Source organism: Triticum dicoccoides, chromosome 6B (genome assembly GCF_002162155.2).
Source record: "Triticum dicoccoides isolate Atlit2015 ecotype Zavitan chromosome 6B, WEW_v2.0, whole genome shotgun sequence".
In the NCBI taxonomy this organism is placed as follows: domain Eukaryota; kingdom Viridiplantae; phylum Streptophyta; class Magnoliopsida; order Poales; family Poaceae; genus Triticum; species Triticum dicoccoides.
The window spans coordinates 473,098,324-473,124,088 of NC_041391.1; the positions used below are offsets into that span (position 1 = coordinate 473,098,324).

General features: G+C 47.5%; 3 protein-coding genes and 1 non-coding gene across 4 annotated transcripts; all 4 read right to left on the reverse strand.

Annotated features, from left to right (window-relative positions):
• Positions 1 to 10,350: 10,350 nt before the first annotated feature.
• Positions 10,351 to 10,424, reverse strand: TRNAT-AGU. Its single transcript has one exon. It is a non-coding gene; the product is annotated as a tRNA-Thr (tRNA).
• Positions 10,425 to 10,941: 517 nt separating this feature from the next.
• LOC119326573 (uncharacterized protein At1g65710-like) lies at positions 10,942 to 13,203 on the reverse strand. The gene is made up of 2 exons (XM_037600201.1): positions 12,166 to 13,203; positions 10,942 to 12,068 (listed from the first exon to the last, which is right to left on the reverse strand). Exons 1-2 carry the CDS (start codon positions 13,114 to 13,116, stop codon positions 11,211 to 11,213), a joined length of 1,809 nt encoding a protein of 602 aa, XP_037456098.1. The 5' UTR covers positions 13,117 to 13,203; the 3' UTR covers positions 10,942 to 11,210.
• A 6,691-nt stretch (positions 13,204 to 19,894) lies between these two features.
• Positions 19,895 to 20,764, reverse strand: LOC119323944 (ferredoxin-thioredoxin reductase, variable chain-like). Its single transcript, XM_037597655.1, has one exon. The coding sequence runs from the start codon at positions 20,662 to 20,664 to the stop codon at positions 20,203 to 20,205; it is 462 nt and encodes a 153-aa protein (XP_037453552.1). The 5' UTR covers positions 20,665 to 20,764; the 3' UTR covers positions 19,895 to 20,202.
• An 861-nt stretch (positions 20,765 to 21,625) lies between these two features.
• Positions 21,626 to 25,462, reverse strand: LOC119324937 (vacuolar-sorting protein BRO1-like). Its single transcript, XM_037598701.1, has 2 exons — positions 24,824 to 25,462; positions 21,626 to 22,354 (listed from the first exon to the last, which is right to left on the reverse strand). The coding sequence occupies exons 1-2, from the start codon at positions 25,421 to 25,423 to the stop codon at positions 21,911 to 21,913; spliced, it is 1,044 nt and encodes a 347-aa protein (XP_037454598.1). The 5' UTR covers positions 25,424 to 25,462; the 3' UTR covers positions 21,626 to 21,910.
• Between the last annotated feature and the right edge of the window lie 303 nt (positions 25,463 to 25,765).

Genomic DNA, 25,765 nt, shown 5'->3' on the forward strand with positions numbered 1-25,765 from the left:
AAAGATAACTCAATCATACATAAAAGAATTCAGAGGAGATTCAAATATTTCTCATAGATAAACTTGATCATAAACCCACAATTCATCGGATCTCGACAAACACACCGCAAAAAGAGTTACATCGAATAGATCTCCAAGAAGATCAAGGAGAACATGGTATTGAGATCCAAAAAGAGAGAAGAAGCCATCTAGCTAATAACTATGGACCCGAAGGTCTGGGGTAAACTACTCACAACTCATCGGAGGGGCTATGGTGTTGATGTAGAAGCCCTCTGTGGTCGATTCCACCTCCGGCGGAGCGCCGACGAAGGCTCCAAGATGGGATCTTGCGAATACAGAAGGTTATGGTGGTGGAAATAGTTTTTCGGGGTCGCCTTTTATGTTTTCGGGGTACGTGGGTATATATAGGAGGAAGAAGTAGGTCGGTGGACGCCCGAGGGGCCCACGAGATAGGGGGGCGCCCAGTGGGGGGGCGCGCCCTCCACCCTCGTCGCTGCCTCGGCAGCTTCTTGACTTGCACTCCAAGTCTCTGGATCATGTTTGTTCCAAAAATCATGCTCCCGAAGTTTTCATTCCGTTTGGACTCCGTTTGATATTCCTTTTCTTCGAAACACTAAAATAGGCAAAAAAAACAGCAATACGGGTTGGGCCTCCGGTTAGTACGTTAGTCCCAAAAATGATATAAATGTGTGAAATAAAGCCCATAAACATCCAAAACTGGTAATATAATAGCATGGAACAATCAAAAATTATAGATACATTGGAGACGTATCACCAAGCCTGTGGCACCCCGGCTCAGAGAAAACGGAATGCCCCGTATTCCAGCCCAGAGATCGAGATGAAGTCTTCTGGAATACGGCACTGCTTAGCATAGAACAAATCAGCTCTTTATTACAATATATTTGGGTACAAGGGTTACATCGGCACGGCAACACTACGCCTTCCACTCTTGCTCTATGCAAGCAGCAGACAACTTGAAGCAGTGGAATAACTCTAGCAGCGGAAAAACAACGACGGTGGTGAACTCCACTCCGCAGGGACTCTGGCTGGAATGCTTATCCTAGATCGCAAACAAAGAATCCACGGCAAACAAGCATTCAAATCCGGCATGACCTGCAAACTGGCATGACACGCCAGGTCAGTACATTGAATGTACTTGCAAGCTCACAATAACCAGAAGCATTCAAGACAAACAACAACATGACAATTATAGGTTAACAATGATTAACATGATATCACCAGAACAACATGGTATGAACCACATGAACATAATACAGCTAGCACAATATGAGCATGGCATGAACATAAGAATCTAAAGCTACTAGCATGCAACATGATGACACTATCATGCACTACTTATTCTGTTCGGGTTACCTCGTAACCATCACATGCATCACTTACCAACCTCGGACATCACACGATCATCTCAGGATCAAATCAAGCTTGGTATAACCAATACCGTAGTAATCATTAAATGACCACAAGGGGCTTGATCTTTACCCATGATTCTCGCTAAACATCACGAATATCCAATAACTCGGTATCCTCGATACCACGGTGATCACTCACGGATCACAAACGGAACCACACTTGGTTCAACGGGTTACCTCGTAGCCAAACGGGGATCATTCACGGATCACAAACGGAACCACTCTTGGTCCAACGGGTTACCTCGTAACCAAACGGTGATCATTCACGGATCACATAATCAACTTATCTCATCATCGAACCGGGGTTGTTATTAAGCACATCATTACTATTACTGTTGACCCATAGTGTGACCGTCACGAACTGGGCCCTTATCCGCGGGCACGTCTATCGATAGTTTTAACACACACTCTGCAGAGGTTGGCACATTGTACCCACACCACAGAACCCATGGCCTTGCACTCCCATTCGGGTGGACCAACGGCGTTCTGACAAAACCATCCTACTGCCATGACACTCTCCCGGCCACTCCTACTAACTCCCACTGGGCTAAGTCATGGGTGGCCCCGTGTCTACCCCAGACACCAACGGGCACCGTCGTGGCAAAACGGCCACATCATGGCAAAACGGTCCCAATCGGGGACAAGGATCCATACAACAACAACGGGCACACAAGGTTATGTCTACTTACCGGGCCAGGGTACCGCATGCCCATAACCTTCCCTCGTTGGAGGCACCGACGAGAGGCACGATAGTAGATCCAGTTAGGACCCTCCCATAAAGGTAAGCGTGGCTGCACTGGTCAGCTCGATATGGTGGCACCATGACTCAGCCAACAGTTATTCAAGTTCAATTTTATCCGGTTAAACTTGAATGCAAATATGTTGAGCCATGATAAAATAACATGATGCAATTACAATGCATGAGCATGGTATCAAGATAAGCATGAGGGTACAACATAACTATCGACCATATCAACAATGAATCATATCCAACTAAGGATGGCATAATGACGTGCATGGATATCACATGTACAACACTACTCATAGAAACCTAGCATGACCACTAGCATCAACAATAAATATCATGCAAGACATATCAACAATGCTACCATGCAAGCATTTAACCAACTGGGTGTAATGGAACACGCATACGACGGCACTTGGAACAGACGGAAGTCATGCACCGAAAACCATCACCAACATCAACATGTACTACTGGCAAGCATAAGCATATGAAAGGAATATTAGCAGGTAGAACATGATAACAAAGTACAAGACTACATAGCACGAAAGTGAACATGCAACTTTAAGCATCACCGGAACAACGATAACCATCTTTTCAACAAGCAAACATTTAATAAAGATTCAAGTTGAAAACCATGTCTAATGCATGACTATCATGCAAGTGGGTATTGTGGCTTTCCTGGGGATGAAGAAGGCACCGGGAAGAAGTGTGGTGAAGCCGCGGAAAGATTCACCGGAAACAGTCCTGTCCCGGACGGGCTGTTTACGTGCAAGGGCAAAATGGTATTTTTTTTAGAATGTTAACACATGGTGAAAGTGTGACCAATAGAACGGGCTCGACGAAACAAAGAAGTGATCGTTGGATTCACCTCAAACGGAGCTACAGTTGCAGAGTTATGAGGTATAGAAGATCAGGGACTAATCTGTGAAAATTTCTTCAGCAAACAGGTCCCTGAGTGGATAAGGCAGATGCGTAAAATGAGAAATACGCTTCCACTTATCCACGTGGACCTGGGCATTGGGCCACTTACAGGCGGGTCCCACGCGGTCAGGGGAGGGGCTAGCTGGGCGTCGTCTTCTACCTCGCTCGGGCCCCGACCGAGACAGAGGCGAGGCAGAGGCGAAGCAGAGGCGGGCTCCAGCGAAGGGGCCGGCCGGCTCCGGCCAGCTCCGGCCCGGTCGAGCACACTGACGAGACCGCGGGGCCGGCCCACACCCATTCAGAGGATCAGACAGCGTCGGGGTGGAGTGGAGAGGAGGGGAGGCCGCGGCGACAAAGGCGGACAGAGAGGCGGCGGTGGAGGCGGTTGACGACGAGGCAGCAGCCCCAACGACTTGGTGAGGATTCTGGGCGGACCGTGGGGCTGTGGGGAGGCTCGTAGTGGTGACGAGAGAGAGGGAGGAGCTCCGGTTGGCCGAGATGGAGAGGCGGCCGAGAGGCGACGGCGACGGCCGAACGTGGAGGTCGCGGCCATGGTGCACCCCGGCGAGGGGAAAGGGGTTGGGGCGACTCGCATAGATGTGGGGAAGCTATTGGACAACTCCAGAGGAGGAGAGGAGGCTCGAGCTCGTCGGAACCAAGGAGGAACCGCGGCGGCCGAGACAAACTCCGGCGAAAAGAGGAGGGGACCGAGGACTCCGGTGGGAAAATGAAGCAGGGGAGGGACTTGTGAGCTGTGGGAGGATTCAGGGCACGCTTATATAGCCGAGGGGAAGGCTCTGGAGCATCGCTAGCGAGCTTGAGCAGTGCTCTAATGGAGGTCAGTGGTTGGGCATCACATGGGCATGGCATTTGCGGCTCATTTATGGCGAACCACGACGAGCCATCAATGTAGATAGACGTAGGGCATCACGGGGAAGCTCCAGGACATGAATGGACGTCGAGACGAGGAGGGAGCCGACGAGAACAGGGGCGGGAAGAAGCCAGAGCATGCAATTTGCATGACATCAGCGTGATCACCACGCGCACTGGAGCAAACTCCGCGTTTTGTCCAGGCCGACCATGTCTACTGGATTGACCCTAGTGCCCTTAGTCTAAATGAGGAAATAATTTGGTCCATGGGCAAAGAAGAGATTTGCAGAAGACCCCAAAGCAAACCAGCAGCCAAGTGTTTGTGCTGTGCGGTGGGGACACCAGCTAGGTAACTCAATAAATAATTTGTCTGGTGATTATCAAACACTAGTGATGCTGATCACCGAAAATAGACTAAGAGAAAGAGTTTAGATGAGGGTTGGTGTAGAAAGTGCCATAATGGCTAGAAATGGTGATTTCGATGATGCACTCACATAGTTGCATCAATTGAGCTGAAAATGGTTATGGCCCAATGATTTGAATATATTAAGATGCCCAAGGAGTTTCATGCCATTTGGATGAACCAAAATAGCACTTGCTTCAGAAAGATTTATTCTAACCAGAAACTTGGAAAAATTCCACTGGGCAAATGGACAAAGGGATTGAGCCACAACTTGGTGGAGGGAGTTTATATGGAAAAGATAAGGCCCAGAAAAATTTGTAGCCATAATGGAGCAAGATAAAATATACTTGCGTCACAAACTGAAATTTTGGGCAAACTCTAAGAATTTAGGATGAGCCCACATGGAGGCATGACATGAGCTCTACTTTGGTGGAGGGATATGATATGATGATATGAAGGATTGTGCAAAATGGCAACTCATTTGGATATGCCTAGCTTGTACCTCCTTCACAAAACTTCTTTTTGGACAGAAACTTTGAAAAATCATAATTAAATAACTACTAAGCAAATGAGGTTGCATTTTGGCATGTAGCAAAGATATGGACATGAATATATGTCCAAGGAGTTTGAGGTCAATTGGACAAAGGAAAATGGCACTTGCTTCACAATGTGCCATTTAGGGCAGAATAGGAAATGATTTATTTGTGGATGAAGATAAACATGACAAATAAAATATTTTGCCATATTTGAGAAAGATAGGACACAAAAAATTTATGAGAATTATTTGGGAATTTTAGGAGTGATGAAAATAGAGGTTGCTTCACAACCTAGGGCAATTTGAGTTATTCCTTTTGTAGAAAAGGAATATTCCCAATAAAAAGAATATTGAGATTTGGGCTAGGATGAAAATGACAGTGTCTAGGGAAAGATTTGGGAATGACAAGCCACTCTGGAAACAAAGAAGAGGGCATCTTCTTCAGTTTCCAGGCCACAAAGCCACGGAAAAAAGAAAACTCAGGCAAAAACCTCGGAGAAACAAAAGAAAAAGAAAGGGCCAAAAATCAGGCTGTCACGGGTAATGTGTTGCACCCCTGCAGGGAGGTTTATCTATTCGAATAGTTGTGTCCATGTTAACAGGACAACTTATGAGCCCCCCCCCCCTATTCTGGCATTTTGCAGTTTAGTCCATAGATACTACCCCTTTTATTGATACCGATGCATAGGGAGTCTAGATCTGATGTAAGTCTTGCGAGTACTTTGGATGAGTACTCATGCCCCCAGAGCACAACAACAGCGGCAACTCGACGTTGGAAGAGTACAACAGCAGCAGCGAGAACGACGGCGGCAACTAGCGGCGACCATTGATGGAAAGGCATGCTCGAGCTTGAATCCAAGCCCAAGAAGATGCAGGGGTGAGAGCGGAGCTCAGAGTGAGGTCTACTTGAGCTCAGGGATGATGCGGGCGGTCGGAGTAGCGCAAATCGAAGAGATGAAGTGAAGGTCACCGACGGAGGGAATCGGCGGATGCGGCGTTGTCTTGGCCATCCAGCTCGGGCAGTCCACGCAGAGGTTGCGAACAACGACCTGCGTCTCGTAGACATGGTGGCATGGCAGGGAGTATCCCGTGGCCATGATAATGATGGAGGCACGGCAGCGGCAGAGGCCGGCGAGCGTTAGGGAGAAGAAAATGACGCTTTGGGGGAGAATGGGGGAACTAGGATTGATGGGGGAGAGAGCAGCATCAAGGGGGAGTCCTCACCCACCCCTTCGAGCGCGGGATGGCCGATAGCGCGACATCTACACTCTGGACAGACGCGGAACGTCCACAGCGAGAGGTTGAAGGAGGCACAATGGTGGGTTGGGCCTCCAGTGTTGACCTAGAGCCCATCTCCACTATGAGTGCTCCTCTTTTTTTTCGATTTCGGCCTTGCCTTTTAGCTTCTGTTTGCAATTTGTTTGACCATCAAATAACTTTTCTAAAATATGTAAATTGTCAAATCAAATACTAGACATTATTTAGTACTGCCACAAAAAGTTTGGGGATTAATTGAATTCATTTACATTTTGTTTAAATACAATTGGTTTAAATGAGGATGTTTAGGCACTGTTTTAAATAGGTTAGGGGCAATTTAATATTTCAAATAATATTGGTTTCTCCAAGACAATTACTTAGTGACTATTTACAAAATTATGAACTAATTTCCCACCATGTGTGTGAATTTAAATTCTCACATTAAATTTGATTTTTTTGAACTTGACTAGGGTTTGAGAGTTGAATTATTTCTTAATGCAATTAATGATGATGATTATGATGACATGGCACATTAGCATGTGGTCACTGTAGCATGACACTAGGGGTGTTACAATGTTGTAGCCCCCTTGTGTTTGGCGGTCAAGATGGAGATCTCCTCCATGCCAATTCCTCCTTCGGATGATCTCCAGAGGCTAGTGTTCTGCCTTCTGGATGAGTTTCTGGTGTCTGTTCATCTGATCCCCGATATGATTTCACGGGGTGGAATTAGTGGACGAGGTAACGGCCCTGTAACCTCATACGACCGGCCATACAAGTGGGCGCACTCGTATGGAACACCGTCTTTGGCTTTGGAGGCGTCACATAGACTCCTTCTTCGATCCCTTTGCTTCAATCTTTTATGGTAGTTGATTATCACATTAAATATGTGATTTCGCCACCATTTTCTTGGATTCTTTTATAAAGTATTATTTACTCCAAAAGGTGTTACTTGTGGAATACCGACAAAAGAGATGTGTGAAGGCCATAAAATCCCACAAAACCTACCATGTAGCACAAAATAACTATCAAAATCATGACATGAATTGGACTCATCATCAGCTAGGATTCAAGTTTTAATTCTGCAGCAGATCTCCCTAAATCCCGCGTGCACCTCAGCAATCACTGTAGCAGTAATGATGGTAACACTGCGGACTCCCTGATTCCCGCACCCCACAATGCCATCTATCCCATAACTGACCCAATCATGGGAATAAGGGTGACTGTGGAGCTGGCGATCTGTGGTCGCTCCGACCGACCTCCTGGAGTGGTCCGATGTCATGATCACCTTCCAGCGCGTCGATCATCCACCCTATGTCCCACACCCTGTCGAGTTTTCTCTGGTGGTAGATTCGATTGACGGGGGTTTCCGCCTCCCACTGGTCCTGCAAACCCACAAAGTTCACCTCATTATCTTTCATAATCTCCACCAGGCTTGTAGCTAAACCTTTCTTCCCACAACCCTTACAATTCCATGTGAGGCTTTATCATTTGTATTTATTATTATTTTCTAACCACGACAGGAGATAACTCCCCAGGCAAAGGATGGACAGTTGCCATCAGGGCCCCTTTTTTGACATGCTTTTAGTCTGCACACAACCATTCTTCATAAGAATATGTTTTTCTTGCTCTCACTCTGCATTTTTTCTATCTTTTTCGATTAGATTTGGACACCACCACTATGAAGTCATCTTCAATATTATTCACACCCCCTTCCATTTCAGAAACTTGACATGACCAATATTCTTATCCTCCTCAACACTACTCTGACTATGAATGTTAAATCTAGCATATTCCAGATCAGTAACAAGATTAAGAGTATCTAAATCTAGATTATTACAACCTACACCCTTTTCTAAAGCTTTACTCATAATTTCATCATTAGAAAGAACAGAGAAAGAGTTCTTTTTTGCGAATAGTAGTGAAAGAGTTATCATCAATGATTTTGGAACCTCCATCAACTTGTTCAATTAATCTTCTGGCAACTCTATTCATCACCCTTTCACGGCCTCCTATGATTCGAGAGATCCTCGAGGTCATTCTTATAGGTTGTGCCTCCATCTTCTTCCACCCGTGGAACCTGATTATTATAAAAGCCAGAAAGCATTCCATGGGTCCCCTCTTGGAAGCCAACAATAGATGGTTGAGATATAATAAAGCTCATAGACTCTTGAGATCCTCCTCCCCCCTCCTCAGCTTCATCCATCATGGCACTATTTATAACAAATATAGATGGATACTAGAGGATCCATAAATGAAAAAGACACCGACATATGGATATCTAGTTGTCTTCCATCCTCAGCTCTACTAACACAAAATAGTTTGCAAATTGCCAAAAATATGGAAATAATATATCTGCATGTGTCATTCTCTACTAGCATATCAAGGTTCATGATTCAATAAAGTTGGCAGATATAGCTCAGTTAAACACCTCAGTAGTCTTGATTTATAAAACTTTCAATGTTGTCAGTCATGACCTCATAACATAGAGAGAGCTATAAAGAGAGTTCATACCTTAGACTATGAAATAATAGGAATCAAAAGGGAGCTCTGCGCACTCATTGCTTTATTACCAAGCTTCACACCAACGAATACAACTATAATTGCTCTTGGCATGTAATAGCACGCTTTGCAACTAAATTTAGAAAATTAACATGCTACTAGGTAGAGACAACAAGTGTACAATAAAGTAATTATGAGATGCTACTAGATAGGGAGGTGCCAAATAACATAATTTTAGGCTTGATCATTCAACGGCAGTGAAGTATGTTGATGATGGCTTGATTCATTGCAGGTTTACTTTCTTCTCATCACATGCCCTCACTTGATTATAGACCATGTACATGATTTTAGAGAGGTTCGAGGTTGCATTCATCAGATCTTCGTTGTACTTGCAGCCACGGGTATCTGAAAATATGTTAAGGCCTTGAGGGAGGTAAATGGTTGGCGGATATTGTTGCAGATAGTACCCTTATGCTTTGATGTGTGTTGGGTTGGCCTGCTTCATGTGCACCTTCATGATGGTTTCAGCATATCTTCAAGAATGTTTTTTGACGGACTGCCACTCCACCTACTCTTCTTTCGGCGGGGAGCTTTCTTTAGCGGTGCTTTCTTTAGAACTGCCATGATCCCCTCATCCTAGTTCCGCTTCCACCTCTCTCGAGAAGTTGAGGTGTTGCGGAACCCCCAACTTCCATTCTTTGGAGGAGAGGGACTTCTTTCCTCGGCTATGTGATTGTCAACTTTGTTGGGTTTAGCTTGGCAAGAGTTAACACGGAAGAAACAACCCATGGCTTTTCGCAGAGATTGTTGCAAGTGAACAATTTTCATATTCACCCAAAAAAGAATTCGTTGCAGTATTTTTGTTACATTGGAAAAAAATAGTACTAGTATTTTTTTCAATCATAATATTTTAGTACTCCCTTCATAAAGAAATATAAGAGCATTTATAGATAACTAATATAGTGATCTAAACATTCTAGAAAAGCGTACATAATTTTTTTTTCAATCATAACCGATTCGAACTGGATCCACACCCAATTTCGCCCCTGCAACAGATGTCCCCCTGGAACAGATTAGGTAGGTAGCTCATGCACACTTGCACACTGACAGTGCCTCCTTGCTCTCTCTTAAAACTCCAACATGCACACACAGAGGGAACTCGTAATCTCCACGTAGTTGACGATGAAGACGGCTTGCTTGATGTTGATCGTGGTTTCGCTCGCCGTCGCCGCTCTCGGCCGTGAGCCGTCGGTGGACGTCCTCCTGCACCAGCGGGAAGCGGAGGGCGGCTGGCGGCTGGCCGCGGCCAACGAGACAAAGCTGGTCATCATCAGGGCCAGACAGGGGCGAGGGCTCAGGAAAGGCGCGCCGGCGAAGTGCGTCCCCGCGGCGACGTGCCGGCGGAGGATGGTGGTCTGCGGCAAGAGGTGCTACACGGCGCGGTCACGCCTCGCCCGCGTCCCGCCGGCCACCAAGTGCGTCATGGTCTGCAAGAAGTGCGTACCAACCTGCTAAGTCCCCATTTTTCTTCGTCTTCTTCCTTTTCTCTTTTTCTCTAGACCAATTCAGAATTTAGCTGCATGCAGACTGATCCACCGATTTTTGGGGCTTGTGCCTTCCGAACAATCAAAAAGAGAAAACGAGCAGGTTTTAATGCTATATCAGTCTGAACAAAGATTACAAAAATAATTGCTTTCATTGAGAGTTGAACTCAAGACCTCCCGCTTACTAAACGGGTGCTCTAACCAACTGAGCTATGAAAGCTGGCTGTTAAATTTATCATGGTTACTTATAAGATATAATTATTATGTCATTTTTTATTCGATTGCACCAGCACATATCGACCCCAAAAGCTCCTCTTGTGAATTCAAGAATAGCATTTTGTACAAGTTACAGATGGGAACCGCTTCACTGATTTTAGCTAACTGCCACAAAATGAACTTGTGTGTAAAACTTTTTGTACGTAAGAATAGCATTGCTCCGTGTGAGAGTTGAACTCGGGTGCTCTAACCAACTGAGCTATGAATTCTTGGTGTTCATTTCTCCATGGGAACCTTTAAAAACAACGTATACAGTCTTTTTTTTTATGTTAAATGCCCAAATCACCAAAGCTCGTGTGACCATGACAGCTTCTGTTTTACCGTTAACCTTGCACATAATCTGTAAAAATGATGATCTTTTTTTAAGACAAAAATGTTTCTGCTGGTACACGTATATGCCAATCATTTCTGCATAGTGAGAGACCAGACAAAAATGTTTCTGCATAATGGGAAGCAAGGCATCAGAAACTCGAGAAAAGCTCTTCTCTGATCCATATGGCTCAGTAATCCAGAGCCCAGAACTGATCATCAGATCAACAGGCCTGAATAGAGGATACAGGTTTGCTCCCAGATAATGATAGCATGGTCTAAATTGATAACGTTAGCAAGACTACATCTGAAGAATGCATCGCAACACAAAAACAAACACTTGAGATCTGACCGTGAAAGCGGCAATCCGTCTTGCCGCTAGCAACACTGCCATCTCACACATCTTGCCTAATCTCCCTCACTACGTGCTCGCCGAGACGCCACGGACGCCCGATCGGCCGCTCGCCACGCTGCCGCTGCCGCGGTGAGCGCTGCGTCCACGGTGAGCATTGACGCCGGAGTTGCCGGCGCGCGACCGGCCGCTTGGCTCCAGCTGCGCAGCCGCCCTCTGCTTGCTCTGCCTGGGCCGGTTCACCGGGCTGCGCGCGCCACTGTGGTGGCTAGGGACCTGCTCGACGACCTCGTCGCCGTTGTTCGACGACCGCGAGCCGCTCCACGTCCGGTCCGTGGACTCGCACGACGGCGTCCACAGGTTGCCGGAGAGGCTGTTGCTCCCCGCGGACTCCTGCAGCTCCATCTCCCCGCGGCCACGGATGTCCCGCACCGACACGTACCTGTGCACGCTCGGCGCGTCAAGGTCATCCCCGCCGGCCGCCGCGTTGACAGAGGCCTTGTCGTCGACGCTCCGATCGGGCTCGCAGGTGCGGCTCTCTGACGATGAGGAGTTGAGGTCGGCGACGGCGTCGACGATGGACTGCGCCTTGGAGACGCAGGCCGGTAGCGTGAAGGATGGCGGCGTTCCGGGGGTGGCCGTAGCGGAGGTGTGGTAGTTCTGGATGTCCTCGAGGAGATGGCTGGCGTACAAGCCGGGGTTCTGGTCGAAGTCGCGCGACACCCGGCGCGAACGGCGGCCTGACCTCCGGCCTGGGGTCTCGGCCACGATGCTCACCGTGCGCGTCTCGGTGGTCTTGGACGAAGGCGCTCTAGTCTCTGACACCGCAACCATGGTCTCCTCCGCCTTCTCTTTCTGAGAACTCTGCTCCTTTGCGCGCTCCGTGGTCTTCCGGGTCGGGGTGGCGACAGTAATCTCAGTCGATTTCTGAATCAGTTTGAAGATTGTGAGCGGCTGATCGAATGTTAAGTCGTGGAGTTACAAAAGAAATGGCGTTAAAATTCGAACTTTGCTTGTTTCTTACCTTCTGGGTCTTGGTATTGGTGCTGCTGTTGTTATTGCGGAGGGAATTCTCGTCGATCTCGGCCATGGGGCTGCGCCGGAGCGGCGACTGCTCGGCCTTCCTTGACGAGCTCCGGCTCAGCGCCGGCGTTTGCCCCGCCGTCTTCTGTCCCCCTCCAGCATTCTCATTGGCCGCGGCCACCCTCGCAGGCGAGCTCGATCGCGGAGACGCGCACCTCTTCCCGGACGCGGCCGCGGGCGACGGTGCGCGGCCCTTCTCCCTCGCCGGAACGGAGACCATCTTTCCCGGCTGCTGTCTGGCAGCGCCGGAGCCCGCCGAGGTCGCAGAGGGCGCGCCGCCCTCCCCACGCCGTCCGGGCGATCGGCTGGACCTGCGGCTCCCTCCGCCGGTCCTCTCCCGGCTCCCCGAGCGCTTCCTCTGCGGCGAGCCCCGGTGGGGCGACGGCCTGGACACGGGGACCCCGTTCCTCTCCCAGTCGCCCTCCTCGTCCGCGCCTCCGGCCCCGGACGGATCAAAGTCGGAGCTCCTCTTGGAGCGGTGCCCGCCCCTCGTCTCGCTCCCGGACGAGCTCCGGCTGAGGCGGCCGCACTGGATGAGGATGGCGTCCACCTCCTCCTTGGTGCAGCTGGACGTGCGCACCGGCATCGGCCCCTTGGCCACCACCACCACCGGCCTCGCCTGCTCCACCTTCTTCTCCTCCTCCCCGCCCGCGGCCGCCTTGTTGGCCTTCACGACGATCGGCGCCGCCTTCTTGCCGGCCGCGGCAGACTCGTCCGCGTTGGACGCCCTCCTCGGCTGCGGCGCCTTCTTGGCCTTCTCATCGCCGGCGACCACCGCGGCTGCGGCGACCTTGGCAGGCTTCTTGGGCTTGGTGGTGGCCGCAGGGGCGCTCGGCTGCGGCTGCGGCGGCGGTGGCTTGTCCTGCTGCTTCTTGCTGAAACAGAGCCCCATGGTGGTGACTCGTCGGAACTACGGATTGTTGGCGAGCTCCGGATGCAAGGAATGGAAAGTCTGGGGTTGGAAGGCGTGGAGCTGGTATTTATGCCGAGCTTCGGGGGGAGTGTGAGGGGGGATTAAGGGCATGCTTGGATTCAAGGCACTATTTTTAGTCTGACTAAAACTAGTCTCTTTTAGAGGCTAAAGTTCCAATCATTCCTGACTAAAGAGAAACTAGAACTAGTCTTGAAACTAAAAAAATTTAGTCATGAGAACCCTACTAAAATATGGATTAGTCCTCTCTCTCCTCATTTAACTCATCTCCTTTAACACATGCGAGTTCTGAATTGGAAGGTTTGGAGAATAATAAATGCTCATTAACTCGATTTTAGTCTATTTAGTATTTGTATTCAAGCATGGGTGAGGCTAGCAAGTTTTAGTCCCACTACTTTTAGTCATGGGACTAAAACGTATCAAGCACCCTCTAAGTACGTGATCGGTGTGCGTGGTGCTTCGTGTTAGTACTCGGTGGTGACGATGACGGACGGTCACAGCTTGAGGTGAGATTTGAAATCCTCTCTCGCGGTGGTGCCCGTTGGAGTTGGAAGCTTTGCTTAGGTGGGGCCTGGCTCCGATTGGCTCATCATCTCGAACCCGTATCCGCCGGGATTCAAACGCTACGAGCGAGGGGGGCGCAGATGCACACACGCTCGTGGAAAGATGGATCCCTTTTGGCGCCGTCATCCGCCCAGAAGGATCCGACCGTTGCGCCCAGTAAAATTAGTTTTCTTTCCAACGAACGAACCAACGGCAGGAGCAGCCGAGCCGACCGTTGGAGAGGAGCCCGTGTGCATGCATGCCATCGACCTCTCCTCGCTCAATGCTTCCACTTTTGATCGGATCAAATCGGATCGGAGCGTTAATTAATTGCGCGATCGCACCAGAGCCAGGGTGGGGGGTCAGATCGTGTCACCTAATCACGTGACGGGTGTGACAAATGGTGGGCACGTGAGCCCTCGTACGTAGTATACTACCAGTACATCATCAGGTCATTGATCATCAGGTCATCTTCTTTAACTCTCGTCTCGTGTGTTGGCCGTGCAAGAAGCATCAGCCCAGGTGGCAATCATGGTTGGCATTTGCAACGGGACGGGACCACCCGCAGTGAGTGGTACTCCCTTTCCGAGTATTCTAGATACATTCATTTTCGAGACAAGTAATTCCGAACGGAAGGAGTATGTTCGAATGGATTGCTGGCTTGCCGGTTCTTCCCAGTATGGGTCAGCAGAACTGGGAAGGCGGAGAGGGAGGGGGGAATGCACGGTAACAAATCTGGATTAGGGCCATGGCAAGGTAAACAAACAAGAGATCAAAAGCTGGAAGCTCAAATTGACCGTTTTTTTGCCCTGTCCCTTTCTCCTTTTTTTGAAAGCAACTGAGCCTCAAAACATAACAGCAACACAACGGAAGCGAATGGAAGACGTGTCAGCGGAACAATGAAACGCAGTAGATTTGAGTGGTCACATGTTCTCATGACAGATTAAACCAGAGTCAGGAGGCCTCACGCACAATGACAGGCCAGGGCCCCTGGCAGCAAACCTCATCAAAGGCATCATCATCGGTACCGTAGTTTGGTCGAGTTGAACTTGAATACTGGATGAACCACATGCAGGATGCGTCTAGGACGGTATTGTATGTGTTTTAATATAGGTGGCCCCTTCATTTGAATTCGCCATTCGAGCCCTCTGTAAACAACAATGCTGAGACTTGAGGAGCACTGCTGCTGTATGTATCATACTCCCAAATTACGGGTGTATCTAGACACGTTTTAGTGTTTATATACATTCGTATCTAGACAAATCTAAGACAAGTAATTGGGGACCGAGGTAATGCTTGAAACAAAAGCATATCACTGGAAACATGAACAAAAACATACTTCATCCGTCCCGTAAATAGATACATCCGTATGTATACAAATCTAAGACAACAATTTTGAGACGGAGGGAGTAGATTAAGTGACTGACTACTGCGCCAACAAGACCTCAGGGGGCTTCAAATAAAGGAAACCTAAAGTTCACAAGCCCAGAATCGATGTACTAGTTTATATACTCCCTCCGTTCCTAAATATAAGTCTTTGTAGTGATTTCACTAGATGGACTACATACGGAACAAAATAAATGAATATACACTTAAAATGCATCTATATACATCCGTATGTGGTTCATAGTGGAATCTCTACAAAGACTTATATTTAAGAACAGAGGAAGTATAAGTCTTTGTAGAGATTCCACTATGAACCATATATGGATATATATAGATGCATTTTAAGTGTAGATTCATTCATTTTGCTCCGTATGTAGTCCACCTAGTGGAATCCCTATAAAGACTTATATTTAGACTACTCTAGTGATTTTTCTTGTAGAGTACAGTGATTTTTCTTGAATATTATGAAAACCTCATGAGCAAATTTCAAATGCCAGATTTCAGCACATTCATCGGTCATCCACGATCCAAGATGGTATTGGAAAGGCAAAACATCTGCACGCTTTGAGAACTTCTGGACCAACATGCCAGGCTTCCAGCAAGTCATCCTAGAGGCGTGGAACGAGCCCTCCCAGCACCACGATCCTTTACTAAGGTTATTCCAGAAGTTGAAGAAGACCAGTCAGAAACTGCGAGTTTGGAGCAGAACCCTCTTCTCCAATGCCAAGGTCCAACTGCATATGGCCTTGGAGATCATCCTTCGCCTTGATGAGGCCCAAGATGTGCGGATTCTTAGTCCCGAGGAGGCGGATCTTCGGAAAAGACTTAAGAGGAGAGTGGTGGGGCTTGCAGTGCTAGAGAGAGCTAGGAAGAGGCAAAGCTCTCGGATCACCAACATCAAAGAGGGTGATGCGAATACCTGGTATTTCCACCTTAGGATTGGTCGGAGACGGAAAAATCTAATTCACCGACTCAAACAGGGCAATGGCTGGGTGACGGATTATGACCACAAGAAGAATATTGTCCACTCGCATTTCTCTGAGATCATGAAGAGGGGTGCCCCACGCCCAAAGACCATCAACCGGGCAGCCATTCCCCGTACTGACCATGATCTATCCATGCTTGGAGATGCAATTACTGAAGAGGAAGTGAAGGCTGCAATCTTTGCTCTCCCTAGTGACAAAGCACCTGGCCCGAATGGTTTTACAGGATAATTCTTCAAAAGTTGTTGGGAGATTATTAAAGATGACATCTTGCTCGTGATCAATAGCTTCTCCAATCTTCAAACTAGAAATTTTCACTGGCTCAACTCGGCGAATATTACTCTCGTTCCCAAGAAGGATGGAGCGGAGGAGATTTCTGCCTTCCGACCAATTAGCCTAATCCATGCGGTGGCCAAGCTCATTGCAAAGATTCTTGCCACTAGGCTTGCTCCCCACATGAACGACATCGTCTCCATTGCCCAGAGTGCTTTCATAAAAAAGAGAAGTATACATGACAACTTTATGTATGTGCGGAATTCGGCGAGAAGATTTCACCGCACAAAAAAACCCATGCTCCTATTCAAGCTTGACATTAGGAAGGCATTCGACTCTGTTAGGTGGGACTACTTGCTGGAGATGTTGAGCCACCATGGTTTCCCTACCCGCTTCCGAGACTGGGTTTCGGCTCTCCTCTCCTCGGCATCCTCGAGAGTCTTACTAAACGGAATTGCTGGCGACCCCATCAAGCATGGTTGTGGCCTCAGACAGGGTGACCCGTTTTCCCCTTTGCTCTTCGTCCTCGCGATCGACCCGCTTCACCATATCCTCAACAAAGCCACTGCACATGGGAAGCTTCACCCCCTTCCTGGGAGGCACGCGGGATTCGTGCCTCCCTGTATGCCGATGACGCTGCTGTTTTCTGTGCCCCTTATAAGGAGGATGTCCAATTCCTGTCCACCATGCTAGCTTCCTTTGGTGAGTCCACGGGCTTGTCCACTAAGTGCGCCAAAAGTATTGTTGCGCCCATCAGATGTGCCAATGTGGACCTCGATGATATTCTTCAGTCCTTCCCGGCCTGTCGTTCCTTCTTCCCTATCTGCTACCTTGGTCTCCCTCTCGCGATCAAGAGACTTAAGAGGATTCACTTACAACTGCTAGAGGACAAGGCGGCTGGCAAATTGGTGCCTTGGAAAGGCAAGCATGTTGCTATCTCGGGTCACATGACCTTGGTCAAGGCGGTTCTCACGGCGGTGGCCATCTATCACATCACTCCGCTGGACCTTCCGGTGGAGGTCCTAAAGGCAATTGACAAGCTGCGACGTGCCTACCTTTGGGCCGGAACAGACAAGGTTACTGATGGCAAATGCAAGGTTAATTGGGAGCAAGTTTGCAAGGTTACTGGTGGCAAACGCAAGGTTAATTGAGGTCTTGGCATTCTCAATCTCGGCAAGTTTGCCACTGCCCTCCGGCTTCGGTGGCTTTGGCTAGACTGTGATGAACCCTCAAGGGCGTGGTGTGGTCAGGAGACGCCGTGCACAGCTGCAAACCGTGATCTTTTTGCGGCTGCGACCAAGGTGACGATTGGTGATGGGAATAAAGCGATTTTCTGGGAGTCGTCTTGGCTAGAGGGTATAAGACCCAAGGACATTGCACCAAAGATCTTTGAGATTTCTCGCAAGAAAGGCGGAACGGTTGCCCAGACCTTGAGGGATCATCATTGGATAGCTCAAATTGACACCCAAAGCGGCCTCACGCTGGAGCATCTTCAGCAATTCTCGGCCCTGTGGGAAAAGCTTGCGGGTGTTGTCATCCAACCGAGCGTCAAAGATAGCATTTTGTGGAAGCTCGCCAATGATGGCAACTACTCCGCTAAGTCTGCATATTTGGCGCAGTTCGCTGGTCTCACCCACTCTAGCTTTCAGGTCTCGGTTTGGAAGGCTTGGGCTCCTCCTAAATGCAAATTCTTCGCCTGGTTAGTCAATCAAAACAGAATTTGGACCGCGGATAGGCTGCAACGCCGAGGATGGCCAAACTGTGACCGGTGCCCGCTTTGCAATCAGGTGCAAGAATCAGCAGCCCACCTTCTTTTCAAGTGCAGGTTCTCTCTCCGGGTTTGGGATGAGGTGTTCTCCTGGCTCGGGCTTGCTATTCCCACGGCTACTTGGCACCAATTCGGCACAGTTAAATCTTGGTGGGATGAGCTACTCTCGAACAACACCCAACCGGTTAAGGCCTTATCTTCTCTGCTACTTCTTGTGGGGTGGGAACTTTGGAAGGAACGGAATGCACGCGTCTTCAGCAGCAAGGCAGCGCCGGTGGCGATCGTCACACGGATCATCAAAGAAGAAATGTCTATTTGGGCTATTGCCGGTGCCAAGAATTTGAGCAATGTAATGTCGCGAGAGTAATTCGTTTAGGCTTTTGCCGTTTAACGGCATTTCTGTAACAATACTCTCTTCTTAATTAATGAAAATGGCAAATCTTTTGCCTAGTTTCAAAAAAAAAAAACATCTGCACGCTCAACATTGAAATCTTACCTAGAGAGTTTCACAAGGTCCAATCCTCTGCTCCGACCATGTTTTTGGGTTTTAATGAATGGCATAACTCTATAAACGAACAAAAGTAGTTTTGTTGCAGATAAATTGGCAACTTCCAAAAACCTTCATCATATTGTCTTGGCTAAATTCAGATTTGCCCTTTTGGTGCAATATAGTTTGTGTACTGGGTATTGCTAACCCTAAAATATCAATGTGTTAGAGAAATAGATTTCGCAATCAACAACAACACAAGAAATGGTCCATACATACTATATACTGAAAAATAACAGTTCACATGTACTCTTGTAGACTATTCCAACTTTAATGACAGAAATTTTAAATCATAATGACATATCTGATGTGACTAAGTTAGCTAGCAAATCCTAGAACGTGCTCTTTTTTCATAACCAGGAGCATGGATGCTGAGAACTGATTGCTTAAGAAATACGTACTACTCCCCCCGTAAACTAATATAAGAACGTTTAGAATACTAAAGTAGTGATCTAAACGCTCTTATATTAGTTTACAGAGGGAGTACTTGGTATAACAGGGCTAGTTAGAGTACCAAGCGTTGCCCTGTTGGCTTCTACTGTAATTGCGCACTCTGCCTACCCGCATCCAAGGCCTAGCCTCTGCACGGTACCTTCGCATTGCCTTCTCTATATAATAAGCCAGGCTCAGGGGTAAGTTTATTAACTAGGTACAGTATGGCTGCATATATTTCTCTTAGAAGAATATGATATAAATCTGTCCAATGTGCTGTTTTACATTGTTATTCAATGTGGAAGTATGAGCTGGTATAAAGAACTCTATGAGGTTACTCGGAACATTCCACTGAAAGTATATAGTACCGTAGATTGATGATGAAAGGAAGCAACTAAATTTTAGGATTACCTATGGTCAGCCAGGAACCTACCTTAGAGCCTTAGCTGTTTGTTCACTCTACAAGCAACAAGTTGGGTTTAGAGAAGTTATTTCATGAATGTTCTTGTATCCAAATTCAGACGAACTTTAGCCATCCAAGTTCAAGTTCACAGGGTTACAGTAAGACCAAAATATATACATTGATGTATATATAGCATTACACTCCAAACACTTGTCGTATTGTCCAAAAACAAGATACTTATTGCCTAATCGAATTCCCTCATAACAGAAAATATCTTATATAAATTATAAAAATAGCCTAGATTCAATATATAAAGGATACATATTCCTAGAAGCAACAATGTGATTATACCAGTCAGATTAAGATAAGCTCTTGGAACAAAATTATCAAGCATTGGCTGCAAGGAAGAGCAAAATTATCGGTGTTATTTTAGAACTGTCGATTATGATCCAAACAATTCCGCACATCTGAGAAAAAATAGATGTTGAATTAGAGGAGGAACAAGGGAACGACAGCAAGCAAGCAATCAACTTCCTGGTCATGCGTTCCTAATTCCAACCCTCTTCAGCCTTCATCCCTCTCACCACTCACACACACATCCACCGGAACAATATACACACGCCTACGCTGCGGCCATTATTATTGTATATGAGGAAGGCGGTCGGCTTACTTGGCCATGTACAGTTGTTACAGAGAGGTAGGTACAGTGGTCTCATTCGTCGCCGATGTACTCGAACTCGTCCTCGCGTAGGTGGACAAAGAGCTTGACCGGCTTGGGCTGCGTGTCGACGGTGAGCTGGAACTCGACCTTGAAGGGGAAGTTGGCGGTGATGCGCTTGCCCTTCCAGACGCCGACGTACTGCTTGATGACGCCCTCCATGCCCTGGATGTCCAGGTCGGGCGCCTTGACGACGTGGTAGACGCGGAGGGGCGCCGTGACGCGCACGCGCCTGCCGACCTTGGGCGCGTGCTCGGCCTCCTCCTCGGCCACGTCGGACGAGGAGGAGACGTCGCTGGTGAGGGAGACCCGCGGGCGGGCCGTGCGGAGGCGGGGCGGCGGGCCGAGGCGGCAGCAGCCGGGGGCCGCGGAGGTCGGGGAAGGGAGGCGGCGAAGGAGGAGGACCGAGGAGGCGGAGGTGGAGGGGGGTGCCATGGCCGCGGCGGTCGTTGCCATTGGCGGCGAGCGACTGGAATGTGGGGCGCGTGTGGAGGGGCGGGGCGTCGGGTCGAACAGGTGGTGGGCGCGCGGGAGAGGAGTGCAGGATAGGGAGCCCGAGCAACGAGAGGTGGAGGAACGGATAGACGAGTGAGGATTGTGCGAGGCGAGGGTTGCGTACTGTAATATTTCTGGCGCTTTCGGTTTTTGTTGCATCCGGCTTCGGAAACGTCCAGAATTTTGTACTAGCTCTGTTATCGTAAGCTTCCGAGGGCTGTTATCAACCTCAGAAAACGGTGCAAATGATGACGAAATACTCAACAGACCGTGAAATTCATAAGCAAAGAATTGTGAAATTCGTGGGGCTGACGCCTTGGCTCCGGAGTCATCAAACAGTAAAAGGCATATTTAAAAGTAGAAAAAAATGAATTTGTTTGACAACATACATGTTCATGTCTTCTGACTGATTATAAAATGTAACAAAGAAATGTCATATGTTTTGATCGGGAAAAAACAAAATCCAGTGCTGTAAAATCATTTTTAAGCACTATAAACTTGTTTTCTTAGCACAGGCCACAATACTGGTGTTTTTCTACTCCCTCCGATCCATGTTAATTGTCTTTAGTACAACTTAATGAAAGGACAAGAATAAATACATGTACAAAAACCCTTTTTTAGCATTTCTAAAAAAAAGTTGCTCCCAGGAGCCATTTCTAACATCTAGAAATTCAGTAAGCTCCAAATGGTTCGTATAATTGTTCCTACAAATCAGGTCTGCTAAGAAATTGTCCTGTCATGTTGGTGTTCACACATCCTGAACTTAATTATCCACAGCAACGAAACACATTGGATACTATAAGATTAGATCAAGAAACGGTTTTGCAATTCTACGCCGAAACAAACAGCACCGAAAGGAGAAGTCATTTTGTACACAAAGTGCAAAGAATTTACGTAAGCTTGTGCTAAAACATGAAAAGTGTGTGCTTACTGAAATGGCTGACGGCAGATGAACTTTTCATTACGGCACAAAAGGAGCATCACAGAAACCTGAGATTCCAGCAGCAACAGCCTACCAAGCATTTCTCAAGGTTCAACTAGAATGGTCCTAGCTTGGCATGCCAACACACATTGTAGCTACACACTAGATACACGACGACTATACAAGACTTTTTCGATAATCTCTGCTGCAGCAGACAGTCTTTAGCATGCAACAGCGGCACAGGATGCGTGCCATTGCTTCATTTCACGATGTCAAAGCATTCAGTTATGAGGACTGAAGGCCAGTTTCTGCTTTTGCATCCAAGACCTCACTCTTGGAAGCAGACCGGACAAGTGAAGCTGATGGCAAGGGAGATAACAACTTGGCTGCTGGAACTCTCATAAGATAGATGCGGTTGTTCTCATTCACTGCCTTCTCCAAGTTCTGGTTCATATCTTGTTCTAGCCTGGAAACAGAATCATAAAGGGAAGCGGGGGCTCCCCTGGCAGTTCTCTTGGCATCAACAACTGCATTAATCCCAAACTGCAATCGAGCTATCTCCTCGCCAATTTCCATCTTGTCATGCAATTCAATAGCATACCGATAGCAAGCTTCTGCATTGAATTGAGCAGCCTTCAACTGGACGTGAGACAACCATGATCTTTCAAAGTGGTTCTGCAATGGAGGGATAACCAGTGCAGCATACGCTTCTTCGTAGTACAAGGCAGCCTGCATAAGGCCAGAGGCAAATATTTTTCTGATGTCATTTTTTTTCTATGCATTTGAACATAATTATATTTAAAATGTTCAGAGATGCAAAATATAAGGTCTACCATCTTTGCCACTTCAGCAACAGAACCTTACTTTAAATCCCTAATCTTACTAGCCTACTGACCCTGATACTTTTATAGCATATGACAAAGATTCTCTTTCAGTTCAGGTTTTGCTAATGCAAGGAACATCCTCCAGGACTTTTCACATGGAATGCTGGCCTGATATCATGGCAAAAATATCAGACAAGCATATAATCACACCAATCTTAAACTAAGGTACGTAATCTTAACTAAGAGAGCAAAATATTGTCAGTGCAGCCTATTCTGGAACTCTCTCAAACACACATCCATATGCATGTCATTTTATAGTAGAAGAAGGCCCCAGAAAAATTGGACGGAGCCCCAGAAAAATTGGACCAGACCCCAAAAAACTAGACAAGGAGGTGTTTAAGCCTACTTTGGAACTCAAAATTCAGTTTGCAACTGAATATGCATTACATTTTATATTAGAAGGCGGCGACGACATGACACAAAACTATACAGCAAGACGAAAAATTGGACCAGGCCCCAGAAAAACTAGACAATGAGGTGCTTAAGCCTACTTTGGAACTCACAATTCAGTTTGCAAATGTTATGTGGGGCTAGACCTACCAGCAGGAAAGGTGCTACCGCAGCATCAGTTTGCCAACAGGTTATCAACCTCGCCCTCCCCCCACAATACCTATAACCTGTGATCCTCATCAAGCCATAACGGTAGAATATGTTGCAGTATCCTAGCAAACCGGACATGAGCAGCACGGGTATGGCGGATCGGTGGCAGCCAGAAACAGTTATAAACTGGCAGAATTTAGGTCTAATATGATCTTAACTTCAACTAAAAAACCACCTCTAGATTGCACAGAAAATACATGGCGCTTCACCAATCTAGTACTAGAAATTATAACAAGATTGATTGGTTTGTATAAATTATAATTTTGCTTATTTAGCTTTAATAACTACTCCCTCCGTCCCATAATATAAGAGCGTTTTTGACAGTAAGTGTCAAAAACGCTCTTATATTATGGGACGGAGGGAGTAAGATGGAGGATGAGATGATAAGGCAAGTTATGACCTGAGACATGCAAGGTAACATTTCATGATGGTTGTTCTGGTTTTGGGGTCCCTGTGAAGCTCTTTCTCAACTTTCTTCGGACTTTTTTTTATGTTTCCTAGTATTCTCTATCAGAAGATGCATATTCTTGAAAATTAATTGGTATCCGACAAAAAATGATCTCAGAGCGTAGTACACCGAATTAATCTGAAACTTAAACTATATCAGCATGGCAATGATAACATAGAGTACACCGGATTCATAAGGTGCTAGAGAAAATTATAATAATCAGTTAGTGAAAGCATTGAACAGAATCAAAATCTTGCGTGTGTGGGATGTGGGAGATAAAGTATGGCTAGGGAGAGCTGGATACTGCAATTGGCGTAAACCTTGGATTAGCCTCACAACCTCTACTTTGCACCTTCTAATGAAAAATGTCTGATGATGGCAGGGGTGTCTGCTATTTTCTGGTCAGTTGGAAATTGAGAAATAGTGTGGTGTTTGACAATCTTAAAATCGCTGATCCTCACATTCCTGTTAATATGATTGCAAGATCTTTTAATGATTGGATTATTCTGCAGAAAAAAACAGGGAGATCAAGAAATGCCGAAATCGGGGGCACGAATATTCGAACTAATAGAAAATGAGGTGTTTCATGCGGTTCATGGATGGATGATTGGACTGAACAGGATCCAGAAGTGATCTTATTCTCGTTAGGACTTCTGCTTCTCAGCTGTTAGTAGTCTAGTTTTGTGTCCTGTTGGTTCCAGCTAGGTTGATTGAGAGGTAGCGTCTGAACTGCTGCTTGAGATTTCCTGGGTGCTTATCCTGTGATGTTTTGAGGATCCGTCTTGTGGATGCCCAAAGATCGTGGAGTTTATCATGTGCGCTCTTGGAATCTTAGCTTATCGGTCGCTTTTTTTGGCTTTCTGTTGTAGCTTGTAAGGTAAAGACATTGCGGTTTACGATATATTCCCTCCGTTCCAAAATACTTGTCGTGGTTTTAGTTTAATGAACTAAAACCGAGGGGAAGCTAAGTGGAACCTAGAACAATCACATGTCCTATGGATGCAATGCCACTAGGAAAGAAGCACACGGCAGGCAAGGGCAGGCAATTGTTGAACTACAACCGAGGGGAAGCTAAGTGGAACCTAGAACAATCACAGATCGTATGGATGCAATGCCACTAGGAAAGAAGCACACGGAAAGCAAGGGCAGGCATTTCTTGAACTAAAACCGAGGGGAAGCTAAGTGGAACCTAGAACAATCACAGATCGTATGGATGCAATGCCACTAGGAAAGAAGCACACGGCAAGCGAGGGCAGCCCATCTCACCCGCCTGGCCACCTTGGAGCACGCCGCCGGCGACGTTCCTGCCGCGAGAGCACGCTCGAAGCAGCACTCCTGCGCCTGCGCGAGCATGAGCTGCTCCAGCATCGCCGCGGCCTCCGGGCTCATATCCACCGTCCCCTCCTCCCCCTCCATCATCTGCCCCACCGCACGGAACGCCCCTGCCGCGCGCTGGAACTCCCCGCACGCCTCCTTGACCCCTCCCTCCGCCGCCCGGTCCACGGCCGCCGCGATCCTAGAGGAGGCCGCGCCGACGTTGAACACGACGGCGGCCTTCTCGAACCGGAGGGATGCGGAGGTGTGCTTGAGGTTGGGCCTGAAGGCATCGTGCCAGGTGAAGGCTAGGTTTTCGTCGAAGGCGCAGGGGTCGTCGCGCGCGGAGGAGAGGAGGCGGTGGTAGCGGAGGAGGAGGGCGCGGCTGGAGGAGGGGGGCTGGGTTTGGGGGTTTGGGGCAGAGAGGGAGGCGCGGGCGTCGCGGAGATCGGTGAAGACGGGGGAGTTGAAGAAGTGGCGGTCGCGAAAGAGCTCGGCGGCGGCCGTCTTCTTCTCCGGGACGGAGAGCATCGGGGGGAGCGGCCGCGACATAGATGGCGAAGAGGAAGGGTACACGAAAAGGGACGACTTCCTCAGTTTTCCCCAGGTTTTCAGCAGAAGATGCGAGTGTTTCTTCAATTCGAATTTGCTATCGCTAGATTGATAGAGATTTTTTTCTTCCGGGAACGTCTAAGCATCAAATCAAATCAAATCAAATCAAACGTTTTTTATGACAAATTATGCTGTCGCGATGCCGGCAATTTTTTTAGCAAACACGGCAAATCCTCACAACAACACAATTTGTCATCTTGGACATTCAATTTAACATGCTAAAAAAAATCCGAAATCCTTCTTCAGGTGCTAGTCCAAATAGACTTCGGAACTGTCTTGGGA

Excerpts from the sequence above, each read along its gene's own strand:
- LOC119324937 (XM_037598701.1), bottom strand. The coding sequence starts at position 25,423 with ATGTCGCGGCCGCTCCCCCCGATGCTCTCCGTCCCGGAGAAGAAGACG. Across the intron at positions 22,355-24,823 it reads GCTCCAAGGTGGCCAGGCGG|GCTGCCTTGTACTACGAAGA; the intron begins GTGAGATGGGCT and ends GGCCTTATGCAG.
- LOC119326573 (XM_037600201.1), bottom strand. The coding sequence starts at position 13,116 with ATGGGGCTCTGTTTCAGCAAGAAGCAGCAGGACAAGCCACCGCCGCCG. Across the intron at positions 12,069-12,165 it reads CCAATACCAAGACCCAGAAG|AAATCGACTGAGATTACTGT; the intron begins GTAAGAAACAAG and ends AAACTGATTCAG.
- LOC119323944 (XM_037597655.1), bottom strand. The coding sequence starts at position 20,664 with ATGGCAACGACCGCCGCGGCCATGGCACCCCCCTCCACCTCCGCCTCC.